The 14,958-nt window shown below is 43.6% G+C and overlaps 2 protein-coding genes across 2 annotated transcripts in view; one reads left to right on the top strand and one right to left on the bottom strand.

Moving 5' to 3' along the window:
- The window catches only part of LOC114056825 (amine oxidase [flavin-containing] A-like), a 36,784-nt gene extending 31,539 nt beyond the window's left edge, over positions 1-5,245 (top strand). The window contains exons 11-15 of the mRNA XM_027882420.1: positions 83-140; positions 569-666; positions 1,852-1,963; positions 3,341-3,403; positions 3,899-5,245. Of these exons, the coding sequence (XP_027738221.1) occupies positions 83-140; positions 569-666; positions 1,852-1,963; positions 3,341-3,403; positions 3,899-4,054 (487 nt within the window). The 3' untranslated portion in view covers positions 4,055-5,245. The remainder of the gene's footprint in view (positions 1-82; positions 141-568; positions 667-1,851; positions 1,964-3,340; positions 3,404-3,898) is intronic.
- A 9,015-nt stretch (positions 5,246-14,260) lies between these two features.
- The window catches only part of LOC114056886 (amine oxidase [flavin-containing] B-like), a 48,367-nt gene continuing 47,669 nt past the window's right edge, over positions 14,261-14,958 (bottom strand). The window contains exon 16 of the mRNA XM_027882550.1: positions 14,261-14,765. The gene's annotated coding sequence lies outside the window, so the exon portion shown is untranslated. The remainder of the gene's footprint in view (positions 14,766-14,958) is intronic.

Below are 14,958 nucleotides of genomic sequence, written 5' to 3'. Positions count from 1 at the left end.
TTTTGTAAGGAGAGCAAGAGCTGAGAGATTCCCCCCCCCCCGCCCCTTTTATTTTTCTGACTCTGATTTTATTTTCGTATAGGAAAAAGAAGATCTGTGAGGCATATGCCAGGGCACTGGGAATGAAAGAGGCTTTACAAGTAAGAAATGAATGCTTGTTTTCACTTCTGTTGTACAATAATGTTGTTACTTTTTTCTAGATGATGAAGCCAAAGTTCCTGGCACCTAAAATGTGTACCTAAAATTGCACATTGTGCCATACAATCTGTGCTCCCGAGGGGAGGGCAGCAGCATCTAGTACAGGAAGAAAAGAACTGCCAATCTCACTCTGTGCAAAAAAAGGCAGGGCATGTTTTAATTTGTCCTGTCATTTCCCCATGGGAGGCTGCTGTTTCTGTAAAAGCAAAAACATTTGTTTTGTGCTGATGGATAGCATTAGGCAGATGACAGGGCACTCCTTCGACAGGTATTCTTAGACTGTTTTTTTCCCCTCTTCAGAAGAAATCTGTTCTGTATTTCCAATTTCTCTGCCAGTGTTTCACTCTGTAATGTCTGCTGGTACTTACAGCCCGTGCATTATGAAGAAAAGGACTGGACCATGGAGCAGTATTCAGGGGGCTGTTACACAGCCTACTTCCCACCAGGCATAATGTATACCTACGGAAGGTAAAACAGAGAATGCTTTTCTTTCTAATTCACATTTCTTAGCTCATGTGCAATGATATACTTCATGCAATAAAATTATGACATATGTAGAATACGCCTCTTTCAGCTCCCCTACTCCCCAGCTAGCAAGGGTCTTGTTATTCACTTGAATAAGAGCAGAGTTTCTCTTGTGACGTTCAAGGAAACAAAACAGAAAGTCACAAAGAGACCTGTGCTAGAGACACAAAACCTTTCCCCAGTGGATTGCTTATGGTATTTTGTGCGGTATTTGCAATGGATGCCTTTAAAGCACACTAAGACCTTGAGGGCACACATGAAGAGTCTCCACTGACTGTGTAGGTGGAGCACCAGGTCCAGGTGAAGCCCAGGAGCTCCTTAGCATGTCCAACATGGGGTTACACTCTGTGTCTGAGCAAAGATGCATATGGGAAGAAATAATCTCATGCACAGACTCTTCTGTTGTCATTTATCTGAACACTTGGGTAGTGGTGGCCTCTGGCCTGGGGAAGCTGGTGTCATGCAGACAAGGAAAACCTAACTGGGGGTTAGAGGGGAGCCCTTGCACCAAGCACATCCTCAGTGGGAAGGGGAGCTCGTTACCTACAGCTCGGTTGGCTGGGAGGCTTTTGCAGCTTTACACATCTGAGGCACTGGCTTATATGACCCTACAGGGTTTGAATGCAACTCCCTGAAAGCCAGGGCCTTCATCTGCCATCCCCTTTTGGCAGAACTTACATCCAGGCAAGTCCAGTCCAGCCTCCAAATAGAAGCTGATATTAGTGACCCGTCACTGCAAAAACGTAATTCACGTTCCTCTGTAATGGCAGGATAACAACAAGCCTGCCATGCAGAAGGCATAAATCTATCAGCTGCACTGCATTTCTGGAGGCTGCTGGGATTATCCCTTATCCCAGCACTAAAATAAGGCCTGTATTACTTAGCTCAGAAGTGGGGCAGGCTGATTTATGCCTTAGATTTTTCCTCCCCCTCAGATCTCGAGTTCTGTGTGCAGAAGCCAGTAGGTGGCCGTGCAGGGACAGCTCACTGCACCGTGCTCCCCAGCCCAGGGCTGCAGGGATCCTGGAGGGCTGAAGCCGAGCGCTCCATCACAGCCATAAATTGCTTTCAGAGGGATCATCGCCTTCCCTGTTACTTGTCATCTGACATTCTCCGTTTGTTTTGAAGGATCATTCGCCAGCCTGTTGACAGGATCTACTTTGCTGGCACGGAGACAGCCACCCAGTGGAGCGGATACATGGAGGGGGCCGTGGAGGCAGGGGAGAGAGCAGCCCGAGAGGTACAGACCGTTGGTTTGCTTTCAGCATCTCTATTGAAGGGCTAAAAAGGATTAAGTAGAGCTTGGAGGGTCTGATGTTGTGCAAAGGCTCCTAGAATTGGCAGGGAGTGATCTCAGAAAATGGCATGAACCAAAGCCTTTTTTCTTTTTTTTTTTTTAAACTTACTTTGTTTGTTATTTAATAAAGTGAAGCCAAGAATCTCTCCCAAATCAGAATATTACTGCACTGGAGACTTAAAATGAAGCTTATGCCATTTGCCATGTCTAGAGGAAAAACCTTCCACCCTGATGCTACCCACAGATATAGCACCTCAGTTTCTAACAAATGCATGTTTTAAAAGTAATCTGAGTCATTATAAGTGCTCAAAGCTATTTCCTATGCAGAAATCTGGAAAGCTGAACATTGTTCTCGTGTTTGATCTATGCCTTCTAATTCTCCTTTTACAAAAGAGCACCGTTAGCTCAGCTTTATGAATTTGTAATGTGCAGCTCTGATAATGTCTAAATCTCAGAATGACACACATTGGGCTGGGTTCCCAGTCACAGTGAAATCCCTTTACAACAATCTGGAGGGAGGGAGGGGGGGAAAAAGCATTGAAGGGTGTACATTACAGTTGCAACTGCTGCATGGCAAAGCCAAGGAGCTGTTATTTAAGGGAAAATTGGCCCTTTACTTCCGTGTGACAGAACTTCATGTTCACCTTACTTGAATGAATTCATGTCCTCATTACTTGCTCTGTTTCAAGTCACCTTATTTCTCTTTCCTTTTCTCCATGCCTGTGAGCAGTAGTTACAAAGGTGGTGAGTTTTTCTCTTCTGGAGGCATTCATTTGCTCCCAAGAACCTCCATGATTGTTGCAATCAGTTTCTTCTCAAGAAAAACCCTTGGTGAGCTTTTTACTGCCTGAACAGCCAAGAGATGTCTTCATAATTCTATGCTGTGAGAGCCCCAGGGTTGCAACTCTCGTCTTTCTAGTTTGTGATCCAAGCACCATCACTTCTAACAGGCTTTATGTCCTGAGCACATGGCAGTAATCTCACCTTGCTGTTTCTCAAACATTCTTGAGAAAAAGCTTTTCCACTTGTACTCAGAAAAAAACCCAAAACCAAACCAATCCAAACCAAAAAAAAACCCCAACCAACCAAACAAAAATAAAAAAAAAAAACAAACAAAACTCAGCAAAACCCAACAAAAACCATGTAGAGAAGCTGTAGTAGAAATCATTGTACATTTTCTGGTACAAAACACTTTCAGCTCATCACAGTTAATGCCTTTTATCAATGTTTCCTTGCTCTGACTTCCTCTGCTTTTCCAAAACTGGAAGTAACATGGGTTATAATTTTTTCTCACGTGGTACAAATAATTTTTTCTTCTAGATATTGTACAGTATGGGAAAGATCTCAAAGAGTGAAATTTGGATGCCAGAACCAGAGTCAAAGGTAAAACAGACTTTCTCATTGTCACCCAGTCAGGCACACACCCCTCAGTCAGGTACATCCCTGTTTGGCTGATTCCATGGGCCCTATCCCCAGGAAAGGTTTTGGTCACCTCACATGCCAATGGTATTAATTTTTTTGACTTGTCCAAGGAATATTATTACCCCTTTCTGAGAGTTAGATGGCCAAGGACAATGATCTCAGAGCCTGGGGGACTGAAAAATCCAGGAAATCATCCTAGTTCTGCCCAGTCCCAGGCCATGGTTTTAAGCCAAATATAGTGTCCTTCCAGTCACAAGGAATTCCATCTTCACTGCCCTGTTAGTGTTGAGGATGATAGAAAATGCATGTTTCACAACCATGACCCTTCTTCCCCCCTACCAGCTGGGTCCTTGGGAAAAGCCTGTGATCTCCCCAGCCTCGTGGGGGACATTTGCCACCTCCCCACTGGTGTGGTGAGGGGGACCCTGCATTGTTACCATCTCCTCTCTCCCCCAGGATGTCCCAGCTCAACCATTCCCCACCACCTTCTGGGAGAGGAACCTCCCCTCTGCTCCAGGACTGCTGTGCCTGCTCAGCTGTACTGTGTGTCTCACCTCTGTGGCTGCTGCAGGGCTGTTTGCCTGCAAAAAGGGACTACTAAACCGAAACTAGCGGGGACCACACACCCGGTGGAAGCTCAATACTCCCTCTTCTTACCTTTCACCAGATGAGTGTTATTTCGGAGAAAAGTGGCATGGACAGCTGGAAAGGGCAAAAGTTATTCTCCTTGTGATTTTTCTTTTTGGCCCCATAATTAATGCATCAAATCCACTGGAGTTGCTACCAGCTAAACAGAAATAAATCAACTGTGGGGGTGTTTTTCAAATTTGCCTTTTTCGTGTCCATTTGTTTCGGTTGGGACTTGATAATATCAATGGTATATTCCTAATACAGGCAAGGCAAAATGCAGATCACACCTTTTCCGAATTACAAAGATGTCTTGGAGAATGTTTTTGCTTCCACTCAAGTCTGTTTTTCACCACACAAGATAACAAATGCCCTTATGTATTCACCTCAGTTATCAGCTCAGAATATCCAAGGTTATTCCCACAGCAACCCCGTTGCACAGAAGAGATTAGCTTGCCAATCAGAGGTAGAATTGCCAAATTAATTTCAAAATGCATTTGATTAATTATTAATCATCACAACGTGAAACTTAACCCCGAGCTGGATGAAAAGAGGTAATTAGCACAAAGCACATCACTACAGGGCAAGGGAGGAAGCATGGCTGGACTTTATTCTGCCCACTGCCAAGCAAACATCTGCACTGATCTGTCCTGTGTGGTGCCTGATCTGGTGTGGCACGGCCGGGACACGGCTCTTGGTCACTTCCTGCACCGAGAGAGCACCTGATCCAGCCCAGCCACATGCTGTTACAGCACAGTGAAATGAATTAGCAAAGTGAAATCCCCTTGGACCTGCAGCAGGTGCTGGCTGTTGTTTTCCAAATGGCAGCAGCTTCCTGGCTGCTTGTCAATCCGCTGCCCCTCGTTTTGCTGGTAAGCCGTACCGCCTTCTTCCAATAAGGAGAAATGTATTCGAGGCTTGAATTACTGCCTTGTAAATTACAGTAATTGGATGCATCTGCCTGTTCCGCTCTTATTATGTACATGATACACTTAAAATAATCACTTTAGTGTTTGACTGAAGTCTGGAATGTATGTTTCATGATGTACCATCATTATTGCCATGAATTCTGAGCATTGTACGTGTCCATGAACTCAACTGTCATTCAGCATGGGTGATGTGTGCCTTTCAATAGCCCTGAAACCTTGATCTTCTTGTAAACTTTTCTTCAGATTCTTTCTTGCTTTGTGTTTTTTAAGTCTGGGGAAGGTGATGCTTCTCTAGTGTGTAAAGGCACATCACATGTGGCAGCCACCAAACACTTGCTCTGTTCAATATAATCCGTATGTATGTGTCAATAGAAATTCCTACCTGCCCCAGATGACTTTGCTCTGGGCCTCTGCCTCTGCCTCAGCCACATTCATGTGTTCTCTCACTTTTATGTACAAAAGCCTTGTAGACAGCATAAGTGCAGACCAATCTCAGTCTGGGTGCTGCTGGGCTCCACACCAGAAGCCTTTTCCATAGGGAAGGGGTGTTTCAGGTGGCCCCTTGTTTTCAGATGTGACAGGGGCTCACAATGCCAGAGTTAAGCACTGCACAGGTTATACAGACAGTACAGTTCTCCTGAGCTACTTTGTTCACTGTTTCAGCCATTCTGTGTGAGGATCAGCCAGTCACTGCTGGTTTCTCTAGGGGAAAAAATACCAGGATGGATTATCTATAAGAAGACTATCTACATTTTCAGCTTCGACTTTCCCATCTACCTTGAACTTACACACATACTTCAAATTATTCTCACTGGCAAGGAGAGAACAGTCTCAGTAGGAAGCAGCAATGCTGGATTTTGAACACAGTAAGTGCAATATTAAAAGCTTGTTTAAAGGACTTTTGACAGATTGGCTTAGCATCCACCTCAGGAATATTTTAAGGGGGAAAAAGGGACTAACACGAACTGCTGATTGACTCGAGGGCTCCCTGCTGAACGTGTTCTTCCCAGCTCCAACCATTTACAAGCAGGGATTCCTGTGTGCAAGGACTACCCCGTGCATGCAACTTGGTACAGCCACAGTGCCTCCTTGGGGAGGGAGCACAGACTTGATCCTGATAAACCTTTTGTGATAGGAAATAGTTCTATGCCATCACACGCTGCCCCCAGGGGTTATTCCCACCACCTGAAGAACACTGCCCATATCTGTTAAAAAATAATTCATCCATACGGGTATTTGTAGCAATTAGAGCCATTCATTTTCAGGCTTACTTCAAATTTGATATCAGAATTTTGTGTGCACGTGCAAAAAGACCCCAAATTGTCTGGAATACACTTACGAGCCAACACCAGCCAGCTTCACTTTTCACCTCATCCACGCACATTTCTACTGCAATTAGTTTGGGGTTTGAAGTACAAGTTCGATTCAGCTGAACTCGTCTCCAGCTGTTAAACAGGGCCAGGTACAATGTTCCCCACTTCACAAGGAAAAGCACGTCTGACTGCTGTGGGATTGGCAGGCGGCAAGTGAAATGAAAGAGGTTGATTAAAATTGGCATTTCTGAAACTCCTGCAGCTCCCAGGCACCACGCTGCTGCAGAGAAAGGGCAGCGCCTGTTAGAGATTATAGACCAGTTCCCATCCTGCTTTAATGCCCTTTCTGACAATCAGACCAATTTCCCTGTTTAAACATTAAACATTTAGCTTAAATATTAAACAGCCAGGCATCTTTCTTAAACCAATTTTGAAACAGAATGGGACCAAGTTTATCACCACTGACAACTCTCCAAGAAGGCTGCTGCTGGTATTAAATCCATGAGGATGAAGCACCAGGGAAACACCTCTTTCTTCTGGGGCCCAACTGGACTAGTCACCCAGGCTGTGGAGTGGGAAAACCTTTGGTCACCTTTCCTAACCAGGGGTGATAAGTCCTCCAGTTTTTGGAGGAAGAACCCTGCACTCCCCTGGCACAGGTGGAAGGTGCTCTGTCCTCTGTAAGTAAAGGGTGAAATGAGAGAGGCTGAAGTCCACACTGAGTCCATCAGCACCAGGGTGGGAGCTAAACTGCATTGACATGGGAGATGGGGAATGGGAAAACCTTATGTGAAAGGGGTGCTGTTTGATGCTTGAAAGTAAAACAAACACCAGAGCAAGCACTGGCAGAAGGAGCAAGAGAGGAAAGTGAGAGAAAAGAAAAACTAATCCTCTGTACTAGCAATGAAATACGAAGCACCACAGAACAGATAGATCAGGTGGTCCAAAATAAGCAAGCAGAAATGATACATGTGAGAAAACCTGCCTCTTTTTAATTAAATTGCTAGTTTTACTTACAGATAGCATACCAGTTTTTTCCAGACCCCAGGGATGGAAAGACATCATTCCAACCCAAAGCATTCTATGATTCTATGAAAATCCACTTTGGGTAAACAAGAGGTTGCTGCCTTCGCTTGGTCTCTTTTCTAATCATTCACCAGCATCAAACCTTTCAGTCAGGGTTTGATCCAGCCCCTGGTTTCACACTTGATCTCCTTTCCAGGATCAAACATACCCCAAACTACCAGCAAAGATTAGCATTATATATTTGAATAAAAATACCACCCAGGGTGATGTGCCGACATTGTGCAGCCGGGCAGGTCTAAACATCCAGGTTTCCTGCCAGTTGATTCCCATGTCCCATTGACCAGGTTCTGATGCCTGACTGCAAGGGCTTTCCCTATCTGGAAGCCACACTGGGGTCAAGCTGGGGGCTGTTTTTATGCTCTCTGCACAGAGATCAGCTCCCAGCTCCTGACAGCAGCATCATAAAATAGAAAAATTGACAAACCCAGAGAACCCTCTTCTGTGGAAACACAATTCTAGTCGGTTTTCTTCTCTTCCTTTTGGGCTTTTTCTCTCCCACAATGCAGTTGGAAACAAACAATTTTGCCTTGTAAATACTCACTGCAACAGTTGCCTTTCACATGCACACAGAGAAAGCAAACTTCGTCTTGGTGAAAATCCAGGAGGGGTAATGAAATGTGCTCTTTGTGACTGAATTGTAACTTCTCTTTTTCCCAGTCAGCTCCTGCCCTTGGCAATGAATACTTTGGGCTCCAGTTGTAATTCCTATTCTGCTCTTTATTTGTAGCACTTGGCTTTCCAGGTTCTGCTCCCTGTTTCTGGCTCTCCTTGTTTTGTTTCGTTTGTGCTTTTTTTTTTTCTGCTTCATCTTGTGTAACAGAGACAGAATAACTAAGGACACATAGAAGGAGTGGGGAAAAGGGAAAAGGGAAAAGAGCACATTACTTATGAGAGGAGAGGGAAGCTTTAGAAGAGCAGTGGAGGCACCTTGCTGGGTGCCAGAGCAGGTCAGCAGTGCCTTCAAGCTGCCCATCTCCACTCCCAGGGTCCCAGGGATGTGATGTGTCCCAGACCATAACCATGAACTGCATTGCCTGTGAGCTTACTGAGCACAAGAAAATATAAGACAGATGTCCTTCGTCATCTCTATCTTCCCACTGTTCATTATTGTGAAATACACCTCTGAGGCCTGCTGCCACTCACAGTACAAGAGGGCAGCTGCCACTCAAGAAGGGTTTGAAAATGAAGCAAAGGACGTAATTACTGCCTGTGTTGGCATTTGGACTTCCACAGCCAGACCATACACTTGAAAACTCCTTGGATTAGAGCCTGAGCACCATCATTTTCATCAAAATATCAGTTAAATCCAGGAAAATCCAGGACATCTGGCTGAATTCCAAAAGGCAGAGCCTAGCATTTGAGTGAGAACTACTTTTAGCAGACAGCAGCTGCAGAGAGCTTTGCTGAAGCATGCCTGGCCACCCTCCTGCTGCTCAGCTCAAGGCTGAAATAAAGGCTGCCACCCTCTGGCTACCTAATAGCAGTATTTTATCACCTCACAAACAAAACGGTGGCAGGAGCTTAACACTTCGATTTGCAGAGAGGTCTCAGCAGATATTTCTGCATTGGTGCTTAATATTCCCATCACATAATCAAAATAAACTCTGGGGTGGAAACACACTAAAGGAAAGGGATGCAAGTCCACAGCTTTAAGCAGCAGTTCTCACCCATCTCCAAGCTCTGATAAGCCACACTGGAGGAGGCAAAGAAAGCCAGGCTCCATCCCTGCAGCCTCTCCTTCCTGACTCTAGCCAGTCCCTGGCAGAATTCAGGGCAATGAAATGGCTGTGGCATTTACCCCTCTGCCAGCTCCACAAGACTTCTTCCAAAAGGCAGCTGAAATCCTTTCTGCTGCTTGGCAGCACGAAGGAGATGGAAGAAAAGTGTGAGCACAGATCCTAAATGCACCTGTCCGTTCCTCTCCCGTGAGAAGGGGTTTCTTTGGAGTCAGTTTGCTTTACAGAGATAGCTAGAGGTGTTGGTCCAAATATGCATGGTCTGAAAAATTACTCTGGCCAAACTCCATCTCATAAAGAAATTATTGGGAAATAATATAGTTTCTAATTTAGTTAAACATTCTTTTTCCACTTTGGGCTGAATTGGCAAGTGGAGGCTGGAGTAACACCTTCCCTTGATTTTGATTAAGTACAAGAATACATTTCAATTGTTTAAGATAATGACTGCACAGCCCGATGGGACATCTCACTGCCTCAGACCTGGAATAGAAGTTCCCGCATCTGAAATTATAATGTAATTTCTGCTAAATGCAACACTGCTGTGCAAAGTGTTTTCTTACAACTTGGAGCATATGCAAATTGGGAGCGAACAGCCTGAGAGCTGACAAGGATGCCCCAGTGCATTACTAATATGTTTCCTTTTCTCCCCTCCTTCCCATCCAAGCACCAGAGCACATTTGAGTGTGGTGTTGAATCCCATCAGACGGCAGAACAGGAGCAAACTGAGCCACTTGACAAAGAAACCTAATCAGCCAAAGGCTGGTGTTTGTGCTGGGTGTCACTTCCTCAAGTGCTTCTTCAAGACTCTGCTGCCTCAGGGAAACGGCACTTGATGAGATGCTCCCATCCCCAAAATTACTACTGATGTTCAGTAAGACTGTGTCCTTGGGCAGGCGAGGCTGGTCAGTGTTTGATCAGACCCCTCCTGCTGTAGGTCAGATGAATGGACCACTTGGATTTGGATGAGGTTTCCTTCCCTGCCTCAGACTTGCAGGGATGGTGGGAGGGAGTCTACAGAGCCTAATGATGCCAGAGTAAATGGACCTGAATGGATATGGATTATTTTGTTAGGGCTGTTCTGCTGAGAAAGCATTAGGAACATCACTAATAGAAAATTCACTGTGCACATAGGGAAAAAAAAACCAAACAAAACCCTTGATGAAAGCTAATATCCTTTGCTTCTAAATTAGAAATGATATCCCACATTCTGTCAAAATGCAGAGTGAGACTGTCTTGGACTCGGAAGAACTTGATCTGCCTCTTTCAGCAATGCCAGAAAGAATGGAAAACTGGGATGAGCCAGCATGGTCTTGTGTAAAGACCCAGTGGATGAGAGTGTGTGTTCTACTGCTATTATGAGAGCTAACAGGAAAGACATGGGCCTGTTGGAGTGGGTCCAGAGGAGACCACAAAGCTGATCACAGGACTGGAGCACCTCTCCTGTGAAGACAGGCTGAGAGAGCTGGGGCTATTCAGCCTGGAGAGGAGATGGCTCTGGCAAGACCTTATAGCACCTTCCAGTACTTAGGAGGGGTTTACAAGAAGGCTGGAGAGGACTTTTTTCCAGGGCCTGTTGTGATAGAACAAAGGTTTTAAAACTAAAAGAATATAGATTTAGATTAGATAAAAGGAAGAAATTTCTCACAATGAGAGTGGTGAAACACTGGAACAGGTTGCCCAGAAAAGTTGTGGCTGCCCCATCCCTGGCAACATTCAAGTCCAGGTTGGATGGGGCTCTGAGCAACCTGATCTAGTTGAAGATGACCCTGCCCATGACAGGGGGTTTAGACTACCTAACATAGAAAGATTCCCTTCAACCTATTCTGTGATTCTATGATTCCATTTAAAACAATTTCTGAACTTTTTCTAGCCTAGCTACAGAAAAGATTATTGGTCATGACTGTTCAAATCATGCACACTAAAATCAACTTGCAAAGCCTCTTACTAAGGTGTATGTTTTTACAGCTTAACTTGGCACTCAACTGCTAACTGAAGGCTTTTCTAGCAAGCACTGCTAATGTTATGACTAGAATATCATGCCTTTTTTCTCCAATGACAAACAAAATCATTCTAAAGTCTGCCTACATAAAGGACAGCTGCGTATTAACATTTTATATGTGCAGCTATCTATAAACATGCAGTTTGTTACCTTGCAACACATTACATTCACAGAGCCTGCATTATCCCTGTTTGCACTTCTTCAAAAGTAAATACCCCAAGAAGCAACTAATTGCCACCAGCAGTTATTGGGAGGCAGAAGCTGCCTGGTTTGGTACCCAAAGAGCATCTGTGTCACTGCGCCGGGCTGGTTTAGCACACATTTCCTCTCAGGCCTCTGGGAGAGCTGCCTCCTTGTGGAGCAGCATCTGGAAGCTGGACAAGGTGCCCTCCAACATCTGAGAGGCACAAGGCAACTGTGTTGGTTCATGAATTGCTCTCTAGGTGGGGAAATATGTACTTTTTGCAGAACAAGTGATACACGTGCATGAGATAGGTGTTAATTCCACATATTTCAAACATATGACCAAGATACTGATATAGAAACCCCATCCATTTAGATATTCTCTGACATGGTGAGAGAGAAGAACGTGTCTGTAGGAGTCCTAAAGTACCTGCATGGATTGAAACACCAGATGAGGAGCCCATCTCACCCCGCTCAACACACAGAGCATGACCAGCTGGAAAAGAATAGTGTCTTGTTTCCAGCAGATACCAAACAATATCTTGATTTTACAATCTGAGGCCAGTTTTGCCTTTATTGTTGGACACTTTTTTTTCTGAGGCAATACAACAGGCCCAAGAGGAATTTATTCTGCCTTGAGCCAGAAGGCGAAATCCATCCGTCCCTCAAACATTTTGGGATTTGCTCCAGATGAGCAATTGCTATAATTACACAAGACAATAAGAAAAAAATGATCCAATGATTCTCAGCTCTCACAGTAGCATGATTTAGCCAAATAATTTGCAAGCACATCTTAATCTCTTCTAAACAATGAGTGGGATTTCTAATTGGTTTCTCGAGAAATCATATTTGTATCTTTCATAGATATTAAACAAAAAATTTCTCCTGTATTAATCTGTCCACATTAATTTTCTGTATACTGGACTGCTGGAAATAATGAAGTGCCCCTTGGCTGACATGGTCTCTTTGACTTGCACACTGAAAGCTTTGTAAATAAGTAAATTATTAATAACACCATTTCAGTTGCCTCCTCTGGGATGCTACAGGATATGTCTGAACAAAGGGTTAAAGAGGTAGGTCAGATCTGCCCCAACACAGCAATGTTTTAGAGTCATAACCACTCGCTGGCCGTTTTAAGGGCTGTGAAATGCGTTGTTGGTTCTGACATGTGTCTTAGGGAATGGATGCTTTATAGAGCGTGCAGAGGATTAGTTGTGGATATTTTCTTTCATGGTATTTGTGCTCCTTTATAACTTGTAATACTGCAAGTTAAGCCCATACAAAGAGCACTGCATACTTTTGATGTTTCTCACATGGATGGTTACGCTTTTTCCAGTATTTATGGCCTACGGTCCCTTCCCGAGACCAAATTTGTTTTTCACTTACATTATCTCTCCAGTACTGACACTGAGCTGCTGGGTGAAACTAGGCCTGTGATTTCTGTCTCTCTTTTCTTCCAGGGTTTTTATGTTTTCACCACAAAATATTTGGTACAAGGACTGTTTCTTTCCATGTTCAGTTTCAGCCACACACCACCTGCCCTTGACTCTTATGAGCAGCTATAAAATGTGTCCCTGCCCATAGTGTTCTGCTAAACAAGGTGCTGTGAGAGGTGTATGTTCATGATGGGATCACTCCAACCCTCCCATCAACAGCAATAAAATCAAGTTCTTACCTCTGAGACAGTTGGTCATCTATACTATTACCAAATGTGGTTTGATTCCTTTTTTGTAACTGTTTTTTCTGGGGGGACAGGTGGGGTTTTTTGCACTTTTTGGAGGTTTGGTTTTTGGTTTGTTTTTTCTTTATCCTTCTCTCCTTTTTCTTTACAGAGTTTTCTTTAGTAGAAAAGCTGAAGATACCTCACAAGCTTCAGTATGAAATGCAAAACATTCTGGTTGTAAGCAATACTCACCATCACCAACCAAGTCAAAAGGAGGTCCCACTAAAGAAAAGCCTCAAACAATACATGTGACATGACAATATTTATTGATTCTAATTAAGGTTAAAAAAAGTTCACAGCTGTCAGATAAAAATATCTGCAGAGCCTATTGAAAAGGGAGCTGAAGAAGGAAACCAAGGGAGACAGTCACCACAGAGGCACTTTAGAAAATGCTACAGTTATAAAAGGCACAAATTCATCACACACAGAGCACACATATTCCTGCAAAGTGAAGTCACTCTTTTTTTTTTTTTTTCCCCAAAACACAGAGGCAGGCATCACTGAGCACTGACCTGCACATGACCACAGAAGACACGCTAAAAGAAGCTGTCTATGACAACGCCTAAACAATTTGACTGTAGAGACACTTTGAAAGCAAGACTGCTTTGGCTGTCTGGTTTTTACAATCTGTTCTTCAACAGAGGTAAGATCAAGGTGACCTTAAGGTGGTGGAGACGGGAGAGGGAATGTCAGTTCACTTAAACACAGGTCAGGTTTATTTGTGAGCATCTGTAATCTGTGACTTAAGTGGGTTTGCTTCTTGCCCAAGAGCAGTGGCAGATCTGTTATTTAATCCTGGCTCCCTTTTGCACCCAAGTACTTCTGGAGGACATAGAATTCCCAAAAAAAGTCTTGAAAAAGAGGAAAAAAAAATCTTAAAATTTCTGCACATCTGTGAAGTCTAATTCAGTGAAACAACAGTTCCACTGAGGGCACAGTAACATCATTTTAATAGAAGACCTAAGCTTTTCAAGGCCTAGGGCAGTGATGGGCAGTGCTCAGACATACACAACTGTGATTAATGTCTTTGAACTGACAGCAGATGTCAACAGCACTAGTTGAAGGAAAGACAAGGGGGCTGCCTCAGATTGTTCACATCCTTGTTATTGTCGAGTAGTTTATGCAATTAGCTTTCAAGTACTTTGGTTAACACAGATTTTCATGCCATAACCCGACACCCTTCGAAATAAACAGTTCTTTTTTTTTTTTTTTTTTTTTTTTTTTTTTTTTTTGAAAACTCTGAAGAGCGTTACAAAATATGCATGGTAACACAATTCAGTTCATAAGAGACAGGTACATTTATTTCCATGGTTGTCCCTATAGTAAATTTTACAAAGCTGGTAAACTGCTGGAACTTTCATGATAGCAGTTGTCTCATCAAACTCCTTAATAAATTAACAAATAGCACAACCGGTTACCTGTTAAAACCAGACTTCATTCCTCTCTTTGAAGGGTTGGCAGCAATTTTAATTTAAAAACATAAGCCAGTCCTAACAGTTCCCTCTACCCAAGGGGAAGCAGCTTGATTCTCAACCTATACCTGTTGATTCACTCATCACACTGGTATCCATGTACACAAAGCGCCACATATTCCTTTTATGTGGAAAATGTTGAGAAAACAGAAGCCAATCCTTTTTTCAATCCCACAGTCATGGTAAGATCCACAGCATAATCATAGCAAGACACGCCTGTAAAGACAAAGAGAGCCTTCCTAACACTCTGGCAGTCTGCAAGAAAGAAGGCAGAGACTTTAGTGTGTTAATATAGATGATTCAGACCTCTCATCTCCAGTCAGATTTGGCTAGAAATCCCAGGGAATCCAAATTGAATTTGAAATTTCAAGTCCCATCTACTTTTAGTTGTGGCAGAACAACATGAGAAATGCTTTGTGGGGTTTTGGTTTTTTTACATTTTTGTTTC

This window comes from Empidonax traillii, unplaced genomic scaffold (assembly GCF_003031625.1).
Source record: "Empidonax traillii isolate 1590-97213 ecotype Southwest subspecies unplaced genomic scaffold, ASM303162v1 scaffold1:size7828297, whole genome shotgun sequence".
NCBI classification, from domain to species: domain Eukaryota; kingdom Metazoa; phylum Chordata; class Aves; order Passeriformes; family Tyrannidae; genus Empidonax; species Empidonax traillii.
The sequence above is the reverse complement of the archived record's forward strand: the minus strand, read 5'-3'. Positions and strand labels throughout refer to the sequence as shown.